The sequence below is a fragment of the Amyelois transitella genome, chromosome 5 (genome assembly GCF_032362555.1).
Source record: "Amyelois transitella isolate CPQ chromosome 5, ilAmyTran1.1, whole genome shotgun sequence".
Taxonomy (NCBI): domain Eukaryota; kingdom Metazoa; phylum Arthropoda; class Insecta; order Lepidoptera; family Pyralidae; genus Amyelois; species Amyelois transitella.
In genome coordinates this window covers 6396268-6416866 of record NC_083508.1, presented here as the reverse complement: position 1 = coordinate 6416866, position 20599 = coordinate 6396268, and the positions used below count along the sequence as shown (strand labels likewise).

Below are 20599 nucleotides of genomic sequence, written 5' to 3'. Positions count from 1 at the left end.
TTAAGCTTCATATAATGTCAGATAATATGGCTTAGTTTTCGTTCTTTAAAAGTAAAATCGTATCATGAAGAAAAAAATAAGAAGAATATAATTACATACAGAGATGTAGATCTTGTTTAAAGAGATCTTCCCAAAATATTTCGAGATAAAGTTGTTATATTTATACATGTTATACATACATGTATAGCGTATTGCCTGCCGGGTCTGCCGTGATATATGCCAGTTTCTTGTGGCGTTGTATCGGACAAATGGTACTGTATTTATAGCAATAACCAGTTCATCTGGAGTTAGTTTTGCTATCCACAGAAATAATAGCGGTGAACTTGCTAGCTTTATAGTAGAAGTTCACAATAAAACATGAATATAAAATTTGCATAATACATACGATTAATGCTTGTATCACAATTTTTTTTTTTTAATTAATATCGAGAAAAATAATTTAAACCAGAATTAAAATTACTTATTAAACAATCATAAAACTTACGTTCCATGCAGGCACCAGAAAATGGATCACATGGTACTCCAGGTCGGCAATGTCCACAATTTGTAGTCGGTTGTTTTCCTAGTTGAAGAAATAGAAAAATTCAATCCATACAAATGAAATTAAATAATTGCATTTTAAGCTGCGTGTGGCATAAGCTTTCATAGTTTAAGACTACTGATTTACCCGAGTAAAAGGAAAAATTTCTTAGGGTTTCCTCACTTGGTGCTATCTACATATGTATATATAATAGGCTAGTTGACTCTTTTTTCATGTTTGTCCTAAAAAGTTCATATTTGTTATTTTGACCAAAGAAATATAGAATTACAGTTTTATGCGTATTGCTTAACTATGTATTTCTACAGATTTGTTAAGAAAACAGCATTTGAATTTTTTACTGAAAAATAGTCCAAACAAATTAATTTGTGCATATATACGTAGACATTTAAGTAACATTATACGCTGTAAGAGTAATTTAGTTTTATATCAACATGGTTAACGGCGGAAATGAGCAATAAAATATAAAGCATTTAATGCATGTCAATGAAAGCGCGCTGTTTCGTATAAATGATCATCTCCACTAATGACGTCCAATTCTCACTGAGAGCGTATGGGCATCACCACGCAAAATATATATAATAATAATAATAGAGTGCGCTTAACCTCAATCTGCGTGGTGGTAAGCAAGATGAGGCCTAAGGTGGTACACGCAAGCTTAAATAGTGTGTTGAATATCCACAAGTTGTACGTATCGGGGAAGTGAGTTGCATGGAGGGAATTCCAAATCACATGAATGATGATCGCTACGAATAAAACAACTTGTCCACGTACCTTGTATACACGCGCAGCCGTCGCAATAAGTATTTGGATATCGGGCACAGTCTGATGAACTTTGACATTGACACACTGCCAAACAAAAACGTTATGTTATTTGTAATCTCACCAAAACAAATATCACCCCGGTAAATTTCTTTGACTAGCCTAAACGCAAAATCCCAAGGTTACAAGCAATTATCTTGATTCAATTTTCACTTTGGGCGCGAATGAAACGGCCAGTACTACCAGACCCCCATAAAAGCTTACATACATACATACATATAGTCACGTCCATATCCCTTACGGGGTAGACAGAGCCAACAGTCCCGAAAAGACTGAATGGCCATGTTCAACTGCTCGGCTTAATGATGGAATTGAGATCCAAATAGAGACAGATATACCATACCATCTCGTTCCAATGGATGTCGTAAAAGGCGACTAAGGGATAGGATGATAAAATTGCGATCCTTTTTAGGCGATGGCCAAATAACTGAACGTGGCCATTCAGTCTTTTCAAGACTTTTGGCTCTGTCTACCCCGCAAGGGATATAGACGTGACCATATGTATGTATAAAAATAAGTACTTCATCTCATGCTTGCAGCTTTCAAAGGTGCCTGACAAAATTAGGAGGCCTATACTCGTAGTATAAATTAAAGAATTGTTCAAAATCTAATGAAGGTCTCTCAAATGGAGCGAGGACGGCTAAGATAACTTTTTATTGGACTGTTATTATTAATTGCCTGTTTTCTTAATAATAAAGATTTACATACATACCTACATATATACATAGTCACGTCTATATCCATTGCGGGGTAGACAGAGCCAACGGATTTTAAAAAAATCTGAACGGCCACTTTTGTAGGGCATAATGAGGGAATTGATCAATGGTTGGAAAATATAGATTTTTATTTAAATATTAATTACTGTGGCATGGGTCCTAACCATAATGGTTAGGATAAAGGTTTTATATTATGTAACTTATCAATATTAAATCCTCGCGTTTTATTTTCGACCCCCTTTTAATTATACCTTTGGAGCAAACAGGCTGGTGGTCGACAACCGCACAGTGCTGTCCAGGGGTACAGGGCCCGCCGTCGGCGCACGGGTCCGCGCAGCCGCCATTCATGCACGCCAAGCCCGGGGCACAGTGCTCATGAGCCCCGCATTGCAAAGCTGCACACGTGGGGTAAAAGTCAGAATATATACAGACAAAAAACTTTTTGTGATTTTACGATTTAAATTTAAAAAAAATTATATCTACTCATCATAACTTTGGTGCCTGGATTTTACAACTAAGTTTCTTAATTTTTAATAAGCAAAAACACATTGAATTCAAAATCAATTCTTAACATTCAATCTTATATTTAAATACTACACATAGATAAAAAATACATGTTTATATATGAATGTACTACCATAACGAAATATTGATAAAGGTATTGTAATTTAACTAGAAATAAAACATTTTGTTAACAAGTGCAAATAAAATATCAATAGGCATATTTATTTTTGCAAACTCTGTCTCGTGTCAGTTTTGTTGCATGTCGTATTAATGCCAGAGCTCTTCAAGCATTAGACTAAAAAGTAAGCGCTACCACCACCAAGTGTTTAAGTGAAGTTATTATATCCACAAATGTATGTACACAAATATATGATACCATGCTTGGAGCTACCTGATATAGAAAAACTGTGGAAAAAGATAAATATGATCATGCTACAAAAGTAAAGAACAGCGAAAGAGCCGCAGGAAGTCATAAAGAATATCAACATGTCCTGTAATATGAAGAACAACAAAAAGATTATTAAGAATCATAAAGACGCTAATATTACTAATGGTACACTAAAATGTGGGCATTATTGTTCACCGTATTACCTTTGATACAGCCATGTTTGTCATCGTGCGTGAATCCATTAGGACAGAACTTGCAAACAGGATGATGATCTTCTACTGAACAAGGGGCACCACCACAAGCGTCTTTACAAGGATCTTTACATTGATAATCTTTGCATGCTAAGTTATGTGGACAGCCGTTGTCCGTTAAACATATTGATATAGTTGGATGACAATCTTCAACACACACGCACATGACTCGATGTTCTAGTACTTCGCATTGCTTTCCTTTAGGACACATAGGTTCTCTTGATGCCAAACACGGATTAACACATTTTGAATTACGGCAGACTGCATTAGATGGGCATTGTTCATCCCTTGAACATTCCGCATGTTCTGGTGCACAAGTTAGTTCTCCTTTCTCATTAAGTGCAAAACCATTACGGCAAACACATACAGGTGTATGATTACGTACTTCACATCTTTGGTTCCTTCGACAATTTTGGAATCCAAGACATGGATTACGGCATTGATTAGTGTTTAGGTCACACGCTAATTTAGATGGGCATGGCTTTATATCAGAGCATGTAAAAGTGACGTTGTGATCAGAGGTCGATTTGCATGTTGAATCTAATTGACAAATTACTCTTGGATTGCCCACATAACATTGCGGACATGAACATTGGGCTCGATGCATTAGAGGCACGCAGAGTGCATCCTCTCCACAAACGCCGCGCACCGTGCAGGGGTCCACGCAGTGTAAACTCAAACACGCTTTGTCTACCGGGCAGTCCTTGTCGCTCGTACATTCAATACCTAGGAAGATGTGAAAGAAGAAAGCAGAGTCGAAGAGCGGTACCTTCAGCCGCGAAGAGGAAACTTTCTCACGAGACAGTGCATGCGCTTTTTGAAACTGATAGTTACTAGTTTGACCGGAGAATGTATATAACTGGATATAATACAAGCGATATGTACATGAAGCTGAACATAATGTTACTGAATGTTTGATAACTCAAGCACGAACGGTGAGAATGCTTCCACTAATGTCAACATAATATTATTGCACAGGTAATATATTATATCTAAAGGTATTTATGATTACAGAATGTTGAAATTGAAACCAATCGATATAAATCTATGGATTCTCAGGGTGTAAGAGTTCTATAAAACCATATCCATTAAATCCACAGTTATTTATCAGGTAAAGGTATAAATAGATAGTTGAGAAATTAAAAGTCTGATTAAAAAGTCTGGTTGAAATTTGTTCACAACCGACACCATCTTATCATATTTATCATTTGCTATACAAATATTTTATGTACAGTGTATCGATGGTGCGAATTTCCGATTTGGTAGAATACATAGTTTACTTCATTATTAGGTATCGTTGCAAAATATCTGAATTCTTTAGCTAAACCCAGTGCTTTTTTACAGGGTGTACTAGATGATTTTATATTTAAACGTTTTATAGCGGGGCATATACTCACTAGTATGACACTCGATGTCGGCTTGACCTTCAGTACCTGGTATACAACGACAAACGAACTCAGCGCCTTCACGTAAACACTCCCCGTTGATTCCACATCCGGTTGTACGACAATCGACTACACTACGTTCCTGAGAACCTAGGGAATTTGAACATGTTAAGCGTTTAAAATAGAATATATTTCCTATGGAGTAGGGATTTTGAAAAAGCGATACAAGTATATAAATAAGTCAGTAATACGATAAAATACACATTTAATATATCAAACGAATTTCCAGTTTTAATTTTGGTGCCGTAGTTATTTTATATTCAAAGTATGATGAGAAAGTCCATTTAAAATCATTTATATGTTTCGAAAATAACTATACCATCGGTTAATTTACAAAATACGGGAGAACTTTTTGTATAAAATGATATACATAAACGCAATAGGCACATTAGGGATCAAACAAATGTAGTTTAAGATACGGACAAAATAAAAGCATAGGGTCTAATAGAATAGGGTCATTTTGGTGCAAATAATGTGCTGTTCACGGCGTTCTATCGGACAGTTCTTTGTTTAGACTTGTGTGATTTTTTCAACAATTTATAAATCGGTATCACTTTAGTTACTTTCGAAACATAAACATAAAATCAATCAAAATGCCTATTGGTGTAGGTCCACAATGGGTTTCTAAATGAGAACTACAACGCAGAATAAAAATGAAAACTTACATTCTATATTAGGATCTCCATTAGGGTGATGTCGTGGACAATAACACTGAGGCTCCCCAGTGTGGCTGATTCGACATTGGGCATTTGTTCCACATGTTTTATACGCACAAGGCTCCATAGTACCACAAAAACATTGCCTTTGTGGATTACCAGCACAACTAGGAGGGCATGTACATTCGTAGCTACCATCATCTAGATCTCGACAGCGAGCATTTATTCCACAGGGATTTCGCAAGCAACTTCCAACAGGAGGCTTTGAACACTCGATTTTTGGATTTCCTATATAATTTGGTGGACAAGAACACTGTGGCGATCTATTTACCACTCTGCAAATAGCATTAATTCCACATGCGGCTGTGCACACATTTTTGCATTTGCCTTCAGCTTGGCATTCCTCATCAGTGGCGCAATCTTCATTTTGCAAGCACTCGTAAGATTTACATTCTTTCATAGGATCTCCTGAAAATCCACTAGGACAACTACATACAGCACGATGACGTGTTGCTAAACATAACGCATTTTTACCGCAAGATTTATCACTACATGCTGGCACACAAAGTTTCGATAAACACAACATATCTTCTCCACAATCTCGATCGGTATTACAGCCAGGAACGCAAGCACCTCTGACGCAAAGTTGTCTTTCAGGACATTTATTTCTTTGAGAGCATAGCGCCCTGCATCCTCCATTAAAACATTTCTCTCCACAGGTACAATCGGAATTTTCTTCGCAAAGTGTAATACAGTAACCACTTTCATCACAAGAACAATAACCATCACATGCTAGTCGTTTCTTTTTGCATTCGACAAGAGGATTTCCTGTATAATTACTGGGACAGCTGCACTGGGCTCTATGGTTAAGTACTTTGCAATCTGAACAGATACCGCATGTTTTACTATCTTTACAAGGATCTGTAAAATTTTTCAAAAGTTTATTTAGTGTGATCGCCATAATACCTGATATGGGTTATTTATCCGGTTTAAAATCAGTAGCAAAAAGCACTTGGTATTTTTTATCGTTTTATCAGCTAATAAAATAATATTTTTATTGCAAATTTTCTAAGCTATTGCTGTTTCTTTGTTTTTATTTTATTTAGTTTACTAGTAAAACTAAATAAAATTAATTACACAATCAGGGAGAATTAATTGAAGAGACTAGTAAGATGGCTAACATACAGTGCCGACCCCACGTAGAAAGTGGGAAAAGGTAACGACAAAGAAGAGGAATCAGAGAGAATTAATCTTCTGCATAAAATAATTTGAAGCCTTAACATCAGTTTGATAAAATACCTCTAATTTATTAATTCAAATATGGTAGGAAAATGTTGTGCTTACTTTAAAATAAAAAAATATTTACCTCTGCATTGGCCATTTAGACAAGCCTGATTAACGTCACAGGCATTATCGTCCCGACAACCTTGTTTACATATTCTATTCTCACAAATGTGACCTTCACTACAAGCATCATCGCTATTACATACAACTCTACAAATGCCTCGAATACATTTTTCGTTGGACAAACATACACTATCGCTGAAAAAAGAAGTCAATTTTACAGAGTTGAATTTATTTAAATAATATTTTTTATTTTCTTTTTATTATATTTTTACCTTCTACAAGATGGATGACATGTATCTCCATAACATATAAGTCCCTCTTGACAGTTTTTGTTTACATCACACGGTGTTGTCGTTCTTCTACATACTTCTTTTGGATCTCCATTGAGTGCAGGTGGACATAGACATACGGGTTTGTGATCTTTAGTGCTACATAATGCATTAGCACCACATGTAGCTGGCTCTGTACATGGATCGATACACTGCCCTGATATGCATGCTAAATTATTCGCACAGTGTGAGTTGGATCTACATCCAGTCATACAAATTCTACCATCACAAATTTCGTCATCTGAACAATGTTCATCTGTGGTACAAGCATACCTACAAACACCTGATAAGCATCTTTCGCCTTGTAAGCATTGGGAGCCATCTAATGTGCACGCAGGGCGGCATCGATCATCTTCACATCTCCACCCATGAACACAGTCAGTATGTTTACGACAAGGTGACGATGGTGCTCTTACACACCCAATATTAGGAGTTGGGTTTGGTACCAAATTCTCTAGGCAAGAACAAGCAGCCTTTCTTTCTACTACAGAACACGCCGCATTAGGTCCACATGGATTGATTTCACGGGCGCATGGATTTCGACAAAAATTGTTTTTACAAAATTCATCAGGGCCACAATCTTCATCATGACGACATCCATATTGGCAACTATTTTCCAAACATATGTGGCCAAGGAAGCAGTCATTATCTACTCTACAAGTCACTGTAATAGAATTTCTAGGTTAAAGTAGTTATTAGAATCTTTGTTTAGTATTTGAAAGAAATTATATAATATTTTGGATTACATACAACGTTTTTTTAAGAAAAGAATACAATTTTAGCAAACATTACATAAACTTACGCAAACAAACTCCCTTAGAACACTTTTCATTTAATGCACATTCTTCGTCACCTTTACACCGAGGTAAACACATTGAATCTTGACACATATGACCTTCCTCACATTCTCCAGCCGATCCGCAAAGCCGTGGCACTGAAATGGAATTTCGTAAAAACACTTCACAAAATAAAATTCTATTATAGAAAATTAGGAAACACCTCATCTATGTACGACAGGTATGGTAAAAGAAAGAAAAAACTTACTTCGTACGCATTCCACATCTTGATTTCCAGTAAAACCAAATGGACAGCTACATTGTAACACATGATTTTCAGATTGGCATAAAGCATTTAATCCACAAGCTTTTTCTACTTGACATGGATCTACGCATTGACCGTTAAAACATTTCTCTGATGGCTCGCATTCTTCATCAATTAAGCATAAACCTTAAAAAATATGTAAAATATTTATAACCCTAATTTTATAACGTCACTATACTTTCAAAGGAAGTAATGTGCAAATCTAATAATGGGATAATAGAAAAAAAAATGTTAGAAAAAGTATTAATATTCTTGGGAAGAACACTACATAAAAAAGCAGTAATACTAAAAACAAAAGTATGAACTGAGTATGTGAATCAAAGTTTTGGTTATTGAATTGTACAATACATTGTGTTAAATATTGTATTAATGATTGGACTTAGCTTCATTTCAGTATAATTTCTTATTATAATTACCTTTGCAAATGCCTTTATGACAATAGTAATCATTTGGGCAGTCAGCTTTATATGAACATGACATTTCTTGCAGTCTGCATCCTTTTTCCAACTCAGGATTCCCAATGTAACCTGGTTTACATTTACACTGTCCAGTGTGTCTCAAAGCAGTGCAAACTGCATTTTGTCCACATTTAATATTTTCACATGCATCTATAAAAATATTTATTATTTTTTTTAAATTATTTATATAGTTTATTTTCAGCAAATAAAATAAACAGTTTATACTAACCAGTACACTTTCTAACTCCATCTGCAAAAGTACATCGAGCCACAGAGGGGCAATCGCGGTTAAACCTACATTCTTGGGATTTACGACATCCTTCACCGTATGGATCTCCAACAGCACCCGGTGGACATATACATTCAGCACGATTTCTTGTGTTTTTACATTCTGCAGCATTGCCACAAGGATTCGTTTCACACCAATTTATTTTTACACATCCTTTTACGGGATCACCTGTATATCCAGGCTGACAATAACATACTTGTTTATGTTTTTCTGATGAACATACGGAATTTTCTCCACAGTTATTTCCCATTAAACAAGCAATTTTACACATATATTTATCACAAACTTTATCGTCTGAGCAATCAGCATCGATCTCGCATTGTTTTCTTTTACATCCTTGTAAAGGGTCCCCGAAAAAACCTTCTTTACAAGAGCATATAGGACGATGAGCTTTTCCAATACAAACTGATTGTCTTCCACATGGCTGCTTATCACATACATCAATACATTGTGGAACTCCGTTCCTTCCTTTAGTACATTGCTCTCCATCATTACAGTCCTCATTGGACATACATTGAATTTCTTTAACGCAAATTCTATTCGAGCACAATTGAAAATCTGGACATGTACTATTAGAGTCGCAAGTAAGCCTACAAGTGTCTTGAATACAAACTTGATCATTTAAACAATCCCTTGTATTTTTACATAATCCTATAATATTAACAAAATATTAGTTATGTATAAATATAGACCCGCATACTCTAAATTAAACTAAATGTTCTCTGTTATCAAGGTTATCAAGTTTTTATCTAAAATTAAATATTAACTTTTACAATAGCATTAAATTTGATCCGTGTTTACACACTAAGATCAAATGAATTAAGTTAATTCGGATAAAATAATGTTAAAATATACTATTGAGTTTTTTAACATTATAATTGAACTTACCAACGCATAAATTGTCTACACATCTTGTTCCTGAAGGACATTTCCTATCATCTGTACAATCTTGTATTGGAACACACCCTAAGACTGCATCTCCAGTATAACCAGGTAAACAGGAACAGTGTCCTATATGATTTTTTGAGAAGCATCCAGCATTCCTTCCACACGCACGGGGTATACTGCATGAATCTTTGCATTTGTAATTTACACACGCTTCTTGAGATAGGCATTCGGAATCTTTAGTACATTCGAATTTGGTACATTTATTTAAAGGATCACCGTGGCTACCAGGCGGGCATTCACATACTGGATTATGTTTAACTACAGTGCAAACAGCGCTTTTGACACAAGCTGATATTTTATTACAAGGGTCAATGCATTGTTTATTAACACATTTTGTTTTGTCTGAGCAATCCTCATCTGTAAGGCAATCTCCGGGTAATCTGCAATTTCCACTGAGTGTATCTAATATTGTTCCGTTAACACAAGAACAGGTATATGAACCAGGCGTGTTAACGCATTTAGAATTTAATGGGCAAGGGTTGTCAAGGCACTCATTCAAGTCTTCACATTTATTATTTAATAAATCAAAACCGCTTGGACATAAACATAGCTCCTTATGATTTTCTATTCTGCAAGTTCCACCTTGACATGCAAATTCTTCGCATTTATCTGAAAAGTTAATAGTGATAGATTATAACTAAAAGTAAATAAACGGTAAATTTAAAATAACACATTTACATATCGGAACAGAAATCTTACCAGAACATTTGTTAGATTTTGAAAAACAATATTTGTCACTGGAACAGTCAGAATCTTCCACACATTCTACTTTGAAACAGCCTATTTTTGAGTCAAATGGATTCCCTAGATATCCTTTTTCACAAGCGCATGTCACTCGGTGGTTTACTACTGAACATACTGCATTCAACCCACATGCTTTATTTTGACATGGATTTGCACACTTTCCATTTATACATGCAAATGAACTTTCGCATTGGCTATCACGACGGCACTGGTTAGATAACAAACAACCTGTTACATAAGGATCACCAATAGCTCCACCTGGACAAACACATTGAAAAGAGCCTGGAGTATCTAAACACTGAGCTGTAGGATGGCAGGGATTATATGCGCATTCATTAACGTTTATGCAGTCATCGTTGATCATTTTATATCCGGGCATGCATTGACACTCTGTTCCCTTGCAAATTTGATTATTTAAACAATCTGAATCTGCCTTGCATCCAGGTATACATATCCCTAAACTGCAATGTTCTCCATGTAAACAATTACTGCTTGAATGACAAATTTTGTGACATTTATTATCACTACATTTTTCACCGATGGCACATCCTGAGTTATCTCGACATGGTACTTGACACAATAGACCGATACACATGTGGTCTGGTGGACAGTCTGATGATCTTCTACAAGAATTAGGCTTTCTGATGCATCCTTGTTGAGGTGTAGGTGTGCCATCAAAACCTTCGGGACACACACATTGTGTATTATGATTGACTCTGGAACAAATAGCATTAGGACCGCAGACTCTCGTTGCAAGGCAGGGATTTACGCATTTATTATTAATACATGACTCGTCGCTAGGACAGTCTTCATTACTTCTACACCCGATCAAACATTGATTTCCTACACATGCTTGCCCAACTCCACATTGAGAATGTTTACTACATTGTGTGATACAGAGATTTTTTGTGCATACTTCACCAGTATCACATTGGCTAGTATTTTTGCATGCCGTAAAACATTGGCCATTGGAACAAACGTCGCCTTCGCAATCAAATTCATTTGCACATTCTAAAATCCTTTTCTTACAAGCTATTCCTCCATGTGTGTCTTCATAACCATCCGGGCATAAACAAATAGGTTTCCTGTCAACAATTTTGCACAATGAATTCAACCCACACGCTCCATCACATGGATTTACACAACGACCCTTAACACAAGTCGCTTCAATTGGGCAATCCAGATCACCATTGGGGCATTCACCTTGGGCCCGACAACCGTCTTTATTTGGATCTCCTATAAGACCAGAAGGACATTTGCAAATATGAGATGAGAGTCGTGGTTCACATATGGCTGTAATATGACAAGGATTCGGATTACATGCTTCAATTTTTCGGCAATTAACTTCGGGCAATGGATCTGCCTTATATCCACTAGGGCACTGACAACTAATTTTGTGATTTTCAGCTATACAAACAGCATTCTCACCACAAGAATCTTCATTACAAGCGTTTATGCATGTATGCGTCATTCGATTACACAGTTCATGTGATAGACAATCTGAATTGTAAATACACGGCACGGATTGACATCCTTTCTCTAGGTCATTTGGATTTCCTGTAAAAGGTCCAGATGGACACTCACATCTGGCCACATGATTATTTGTTACACATATTGCATTTGGACCGCATACTAATTGTTGGCATGCTGATAGGCATTTATTGACATTGCCAACTGATTTACAAATTTCATTTTCTCTACATTGTGCATCACCAGTACATTGGTTTTTATTAATAGGCATACAACCATCACGGTCATTTGGATTCCCAACAAAACCTGCTAAGCATTCACATTGGCTCTTGTGGTTCCTCGAAACACACTTCGAATTTTGAGGACACGTAAATATCAAACAGTTATCTTCACATTTATTAACACCTAGTACATCTTTTTGACATGATTTAGTATCATCACAATCGCTATCAATTTTACAAGTTGGGGTCGATGGCTGTTCACATGTAGAACTTACAGGATTCCATAAGAAACCATCTTTACATTCACATCTTGGACTTTTTTCTTTCACGCGACAGACTTCATTGGCACTGCAAGCAATTGTCGAGCATAAATCCAAACATCTGTAAATCGATCCTTCAACTTGTATGCATAATTGTGGTTCTGAACAGTCACTATTTTCGATGCATTCATAATCATTGGGTTCTCTTTGTTTTAAATGACATCCTGTTTTGATATCAGCTGGTTTTCCTACGTAGCCTTCCGCACATACACAATGTGCTTGATGATAAGCTCCAATACACAAAGAATTCGGTCCACATTGTAATTTACTACATGAATCTACGCACTTTCGAGTGCCCTTAGAAACTTGAAAACATATCTCAGAATCTTTACAATCACTGTCTATTGTACACTTATTATCAGGAATGCAACCAAGCTGAAGATCATTAGGATTTCCAGAGTGATCAGGGAGACATCGGCAAATACCTTCTTCGCATAATGATTTAGGCCCACACATTACAGCGCGGCAAATATCAACGCATTTAGATTTTTCGCAAATATAGCCATCCGGACATGTTGCATTATGCGAGCATGTGCATATGCTGCCTTCAACGCATTTCGAAATTGATACTTGTGAACACAATTCGTAAGGATTCCCTACATAACGACTTTTGCAAATGCAACTAAAACTACCAGGAGTGTTTATACATATGGCATTTTCAGCACAAGGCTTTGAAGAACATTCGTCAATATCAATACACTGAATGTTGGGATTTCCGACATAACCTGGAGGGCATAAACATTCCACATGCGATCGAGTTTGTTGACAAACAGCATTCAATCCGCAAGTCGTTTTAGCGCAAGTAATTTGTCTTCGAGGCAAACATTTCAAATAAGGATTGCCCGTAAATCCTTTGTTACATTTACAAGCATTCGTTTGCCCGTAAACACAGTGTGCATTTTCACCGCAGTCTGGGTTACAAGATGGAGGAGCCACAGCTAAAAAATAAGGTTTATATAAATTAATGATACTCATTGACATACATAATAGAAAAATTATAAAAAAAAATCTGCAAACTTACGTGGCATACACAATAATTCGGGATTTCCAATGAAGAATGCGTTGCAGATGCATTTCCCACTTTCTTCCTCACAAGATGCGCCGACACCACAAACAACACCTTCACATCGTTGCCGGCAACGACCGGCTATACATGTCAATGGCTTCTCACAAGGCTTCCCTGAGCCACAAAGGTCAGTTCTACAGGACCCTCCTGGGAATGGATTTCCTACCATTCCTTCTGGGCAAATACATGTTGGGCCTGTTTTTGATATGATACACTGTGCACCATTTCCACAGGAGTATTTATCGCATCCTAAAACATAATAATAGCATTAACCAATCAAAATATTTTTTTTCGTCAATACGTACTATTTATTACTCTCAACATTTTATATCGTCTTATAAAACAGATTGTGAGAAAACCTGCAGATTCTAGGAAATTGCGGCTATGCACTAACGTTGACAAGACAAATGGGCGTTACATTATTGAAAAACCATAGGGGACCATCTAGCGGTCTCATCAAATTTGGTTATCATGTTCTTGTCGTCATCATCAAGGTGTAACACCTGTTGTATACTCAGGGGTTATTCATTAAAGTTAATGTATATTTTCTTATTGTTTTTTATCATCTTACCTGATATACATTTCCCTCCCTCAGGTTTGGTGTATCCTGGGTTGCAACGGCACCATGCAGCATGATTATCGACTTCACAAAAAGCGTTGGAGCCACAAGAAAGTGTAGCACAAGGTGATATGCAAGTGTGATTTATGCAGGATAAAGTATTCGGACATTCATTGTCCGAACTACATAGTTGTTTTTGTAATGGTCCTTCTTCCATTGTACCTTAAAATTAATAAGTTCAGCTTTATCACTATCACTACATAGTATTCCGCAAAGTCGTTCCCACGCCTGTCCCTATATCATAACAGATTTTGATTCAGTTTTTATAAATTGATGATTCAAGGGGAAAGTTTATATCTATGAATGCTATCCGTGCGAAGTTGGGGCGGGTCACGTCACGAGTAAATAAATATAAAACAAAAATATGTTACTTTTTCGGTAAATCTCCGAAAAAAAATATTCAGACTGTTTTGATGATAACTTTAATAAATAAAGAAATCTTACTACTGTGCCTTCATCTACTTCTCTTTTCAATTTGATGGGAATAGTTATAAAAAAGAAATCCACAAATTCAAGCCATAAAAAGCGTGTTCAAAACTATATTTTAAGGAGGTATGTGATTATTTGCTCCTGTATAATAGTGAATTATTGCGCTGGGTATGAGCTGTTTTCTACCGATCAAGGTGGGAATCTTTGAGGAAGCCGGTGTTCAGAAGTAAATTTAAAGATCATTCAAATATACTTACATCCAGTTTTATATGGGTCTCCTACCATGGTATCAGGACACACACATTGATAACCACCTTTTTGGTCATGACATATAGCTCCGTAAGCACATGGAGCACTGTGACACTCATTTCTGTTTGTGCATCCTGTATATGGATCACCTTCATACCCCGTCATACACATACACCTTGGTGGATCACTTGGAGTGCATTTGGCATTAATACCACATGTGAACCGTTCGCAAGGACTCTTACATTTCTGTCCATCAATGACATCGAGATAAAATGGAGGTGGGCAGACACATTTTCCAGGCTGAATGCATTTCTCATTAGGAAAGCAATCAGAGTCACTAATACAACGTTTTTGATTTAATGTACAATGTCCAGAAACTGAATCTTTACCATAACCTGGTGGGCATTTACATGTATAAGAACCATCTGTATTAATACATTCTGCCCCAAATCCGCAGATTGGCTGTCCTGATAAACATTCATTGATATCTTCGCAAGCACCATCTGAAGTCTGCGTGTAGCCCACAGGACAAGCGCAGTAACTCACATCATCAGAGATTTTAATACATTCTGCTCCTTTACCGCATTTGTTATCTTTTGTACATCCAGATAAAACACAATTTCCTTCCATTAATTTGTAAGGTGGTTGACATTGACAGTTAATATCACTGCACATTTCGCATAAATTATAGGGATTACCACTATAATCAGACGGACATTTACATTCATAGCTGCCTGGCAAATTTTTACAAATTGCGTTTAGTCCACAAGGGGAGCGACCATGCTGAGTACATTCGTTTATATCTTCACATAACCCGGTTTCTTTGTTACGCGAGAAACCTTGGGAACAAATACAAACGTTTTCGCCATCGTGTAAGACACATTGTTCACCCTGCGGGCACGGATGATTAATACTACATTCACTTGGCGTTTGGCCTGCGATACAACCTTCGATGTAAGGATCGCCGCTAAAGTTACCAGGACACTCGCACTGGAATAAACCTGGTAAGTTTTTACAAACAGCACCAGGCCCACAAGGACTTACTTCACATTCGTCAACATCTTGACATCCGCTTGGTAACAAAGGATCTCCAGTAAAACCACTTCTACAAGTACAAAGAGCTGTTTGCTCATTCAAAAGACATTCCGAATTACTGCCACATTGTAACGATTCACAAGGATCTGTGAAGCAAATAAATATCAAATAATTTAAATATTTTTCAACCTATTCTATAAAAAGGATAGGTCCACTCCGTCTCATTCCCATGGATGTCGTAAAAGGTAACTAAGGGATAGGTTTGGGATTCTTTATTTAGGCGATGGTGGACCAACCTGTCACTATTTGAATCTCAATTCTATCATTAATCCAAGCAGCAGTGGCTTATCAGATATCGTTTAGTGTCTGTAAAAGTACTTAAATTTACACGTTTAAATAAAACCGAATTAACATTACGTTATTTATGTTAATCATGATGAAGTCAATTTCATAGAAGAACTTTCAATGTATCAGAAAGTAATTTCGTAATGTCATTCCGGCTTAAAATTAAAATTAACTTACGTCGGCATTCATTGCCTATATTTGGCTCGGGACATAAACATCGAGAATTCGGATCGCATAAGGCATTACCAGGGCAATCATTATCACTTTTGCATAGCATAATTTCAGCACATCTTATCCTAGGATCTGGATCTGGTACTGTATTATCGGGGCATTCACATTCAAAAGAACCATCATTATTAATACAATCCGCCCCCACTCCACATGGGCCATCCATTACACACTCATCAATATCCGAGCACTGTTTATATGCATCTCCTGTATATCCCTCAGGACAAAGACAAGCGAAACTTCCAAGATTATTAAGGCATTTTGCATTTGTACCGCACCTGCCGACAGACCCAGCAGACGTATCGCATTCGTCAATATCGATGCATCCTGCTGCTATATCATTGGGATCGAATGTCCACCCCTCTTCACATACACAATATGCTTCAGCGCCATCAGGTTTGCAATAAGCATGATCACCACACTTTACATCCTCGCATGGGGCGCGACAAGTTATTCGTGGTGGGGAGCCAATAAATCCTGCAGCGCATTCACAGTTATATCCGCCAAGAGTATTTACACACAAGGAATTCTCACCGCATGCTACGGCTTTAGTGGAACATTCGTCAATATCGAGGCAAAGAGATCCTTTGGCGTCAAATCCTTCTTTACAAAAACATTGATTTTCAATACACTCAGCATTGTTCGTGCAATCAAAATTTGATTTACATAAAGTATTCACATCGACCTGAAAATAAATTTACCATAAAATACAAAACACTTAAAACGTCACAAAAAAGTTTAAGATTATTAAAGTACCTGTTCGCAAGCAATTTGTGGAGACGGTTTTGCTCTATATCCTTGGGGACACACGCAGTTATATCCAGGCACTGCATTCTCGCAGACTGCGAATGTGCCACACGGTCTTTCAAGGGCCTGGCATTCATCGACATCACGGCAGCCACCTGACATACGAGCATCTCCAGTGTACTCCGGCTTACACGTGCACACGTAGCTGCCGAGTGTGTTGGTACATATGGCGTGTTCACTGCATATAGCTTCGCTATTCTTACATTCATCCACGTCTGGTGTAACAAATAACGAACTTCAAATTACATTTGCTGCCTGCGTTGAAATACACATGAATACATACGCAGTAGGTACGCCGACAGCCAATATGTAGAAGAAAGAAGAAGATGCACAGCACACAGACGACTGAAACTGTGTTAGGAGAAAAGAAAACACCACAAAACGAAAGAGTAAGGACATAGCAGAAAGAGAAAATAAAAATATTTCAAGAAAAAGTTTATCACCAAAACTGGAATTTCAGATGAAATGTGGTTTTATTCTTTATGAACCGTATGATGTTCTTCTGTCCTGAACGATATATAGAATTGCAAACCGGTGCTGAAATGTAGATTTTTTTTCATACATTTTTCATTAATGTTATGATTTGTTAAGTTAGTGAAAGCGTGAAGCTACCGCGCATCCAGATGCGGTAGTGTTCTGCGCCTCCAAGTTAAACGGGTAGAAGCGTTAGACCACAAAAGACAAGATTAGTTTAGCTTTCGTCACACCTACTGGCGCACCGTGTGAAGATCTTACCAATACATTCCACGTCAGGGTCGCCTTCGAAACCTGGTGGGCAAACACAGCGGTAGGCGCCAGGAAGATTTTCACAGTGAGCTCCACGTCCGCAGGAAGCACGTGCGCATTCGTCGTGGTCTCGGCACGCGACACGAGGATCGCCTTCGTACCCGGGGGGACAGCTGCACTCGTAGCCTCCGTCGAGGTTGCGGCACACCGCCCCTGGGCCGCACACCGACCCAGACGTACATTCATCCACGTCCACACACTAATAGAAACTCGTTCGTTATTTTTTATCACAGTTTAAATTCAGGGATTTATGGAAATAAAGATATTAATAAATAAAAATAATAATCACTACATAGTCGTGTCCCGCGTTTGGCCCTATATTTGTATAATGTATTCATGCCTTAAATCTTTAAAAATACACAACGTATTCGTATGCAATTTTTTTTAATAGATAGAGTGATTCAAGGGGAAGATATGTATAAATGAACTTATATACCGTACAAATCACAGGTATAACAAATCAGAACTGAATTTATAAATATGTGGTGAAAAACAATTCTCAGATATCCATCATTTTAAAAATATCTTCGTAATGAAATGCTTGGCTACAGAACAAAAACAAAAACATAATATAAGTTGGTACATATTGACAAGACACATTTTACTTACGCCATCAAAACCATTTCCCGTGTAACCGACTTGACATGCGCATGTATAATTTCCGGGATAGTTCTGACATACTGCATTGACACCGCAAGCTCCAGGCCGACGACATTCGTCGATATCTACACCATGAAACAGGAAATTAGTATCCAAAATAATACGTGAAATAAACCATACAAAAAACATAACAAAGTAAAAGATAGGCAAAATTTATGTTTTATTCGTAGCCAGGAACAAAGATTTTAGCTTTCATATAAATACGGACTGTAAATTAAGAGTACTATTTAAAAAATAATTACCTCTACACTCTTCTTCACCGTCGCCTTCAAAGCCTCGATTACATTTGCAGATAAAATGTGCAGGCAAATTACAACATTCTGCGTTTTCAACGCATCTTGATGCTACAGCCGGGTCTTCGCACTCATTTATATCTATAAGAATACAATATAAGATGTGCATTAGATAATTACTTAATTGGGTCATTCACAAAAAGTAATATACATTATTTCGTCCATTTTAACTGACTTTAAAGAGTTTATCAATTCGATTGTGGGTATACCTCTTTTGTTACTGCGATTACTCTTTCAAAGAAGATCCGATTTTTGTTTGAAAAGTTAAACGCCCGGCCCCGGTCCTATTCTCATTGAGTCAAGATCAGATGATAGGAATTCGAAAAAAAAATGAAAAGAAGAATAGAAATTTAAAAAAAATGGCTAGGTAGGTTTTATTCGATTTTTTTAGAACTAGTTGGTCCACGAGGAAAACGGGGATAAATAGAATAGATAAAATTTGATGTGATGTTTATAACGCCACTTTTTTGACGTGCACTTTTAAAATAGAAGAAATAATGCCTATTATAGGATACTAATCATTACAGTAACTTAATCATTAAAATTTGTAATAAATACCTCTACACTTGAAACCGTCGCCTTCATAGCCAGGGAAGCAAGAGCATTGAAAGCTCCCCACGGTATTTGTACAATGAGCAAACACATCGCATGGTCTGTCTTTACATTCGTTTACATCTGAAAGTTTGAGAGCTTAGATTATATAACTGTTCACAAATGGATAATTAGCAAACAATATATTTTGCATTCAGTAAGAAAATAAGAGCAAACGAACCAAGTTCCTGGCAGTTGCAGCCGCCAAAACCATCGTTGCAATGGCACACGCCGTTCAAACACGCACCGTTTATACACTGTGCGCCATCTTCTTTGGTACAATCATCTAAAATTAAATTGTAATGGTTACTTACACTATGTTGTGTAAGTACCTACTTAATATTCAAGAAATAAGTAGTCTGCCTACCGCCATGGCTAGCAGACGAAGAAGTTACCTACGTATTTAGAATGTTTTTGTAAATTGCATCTTGAAATGAAAATCTTATTCGGCGTTTTTATAAACACATGACATACATGTTTATTTACTAAGACAAGCTTATAAAGACAAATAAGTTAGAGGCCTTATTATTTGGGCCATTTACTTATTCCCAAAGAACAATTAAAATACGTACCTAGTTATACAGAGTATACATATTTTAACCACAGATTTTAAATTTCAATTAAGAACAAATGTACCAAAACTAATTTTGACTAAGTATGTGTAAGATGATGTAGACATTAATTAAAATTGGCGGAAACTTACCTGTGCATTTTAACTCTGACTTCAGCTCATCGGATGCCTTATAACAATCAGGCACACCGTCGCATAACTTAGATAATTCGTATAACTGTAATATTTGTGTTGATTCGTTTACTTGACAGCCAAAATAGCCATCTTCTAAATTTAAGAAAAATACTTCTCGTTTTATTCCTAAACCTATTCCATATTGGCTTTGTGTCGCTACCTGTGAAACAACCGGTAAATAAATAAGACAATGAAAAAT

The 20599-nt window shown here is 36.8% G+C and overlaps 1 protein-coding gene across 1 annotated transcript in view; it reads right to left on the bottom strand.

The window, feature by feature from the left end:
• Window positions 1-20599, bottom strand: part of LOC106131785 (uncharacterized) — a 124079-nt gene that overhangs the window by 86018 nt on the left and 17462 nt on the right. The window contains exons 3-27 of the mRNA XM_060954804.1: window positions 20359-20560; window positions 19837-19941; window positions 19623-19739; window positions 19014-19145; window positions 18721-18836; window positions 18061-18310; window positions 17275-17540; window positions 16468-17203; window positions 14919-16091; window positions 14185-14394; window positions 13569-13862; window positions 10492-13485; window positions 9733-10401; window positions 8785-9495; window positions 8514-8705; window positions 8041-8223; window positions 7799-7930; window positions 6940-7660; window positions 6687-6862; window positions 5330-6241; window positions 4617-4754; window positions 3172-3945; window positions 2328-2471; window positions 1313-1387; window positions 485-562 (exon numbers count right to left, since the gene is read on the bottom strand). Coding sequence (XP_060810787.1) covers window positions 485-562; window positions 1313-1387; window positions 2328-2471; window positions 3172-3945; window positions 4617-4754; window positions 5330-6241; window positions 6687-6862; window positions 6940-7660; window positions 7799-7930; window positions 8041-8223; window positions 8514-8705; window positions 8785-9495; window positions 9733-10401; window positions 10492-13485; window positions 13569-13862; window positions 14185-14394; window positions 14919-16091; window positions 16468-17203; window positions 17275-17540; window positions 18061-18310; window positions 18721-18836; window positions 19014-19145; window positions 19623-19739; window positions 19837-19941; window positions 20359-20560 — 11500 coding nt within the window. The remainder of the gene's footprint in view (window positions 1-484; window positions 563-1312; window positions 1388-2327; window positions 2472-3171; window positions 3946-4616; window positions 4755-5329; window positions 6242-6686; window positions 6863-6939; window positions 7661-7798; window positions 7931-8040; window positions 8224-8513; window positions 8706-8784; window positions 9496-9732; window positions 10402-10491; window positions 13486-13568; window positions 13863-14184; window positions 14395-14918; window positions 16092-16467; window positions 17204-17274; window positions 17541-18060; window positions 18311-18720; window positions 18837-19013; window positions 19146-19622; window positions 19740-19836; window positions 19942-20358; window positions 20561-20599) is intronic.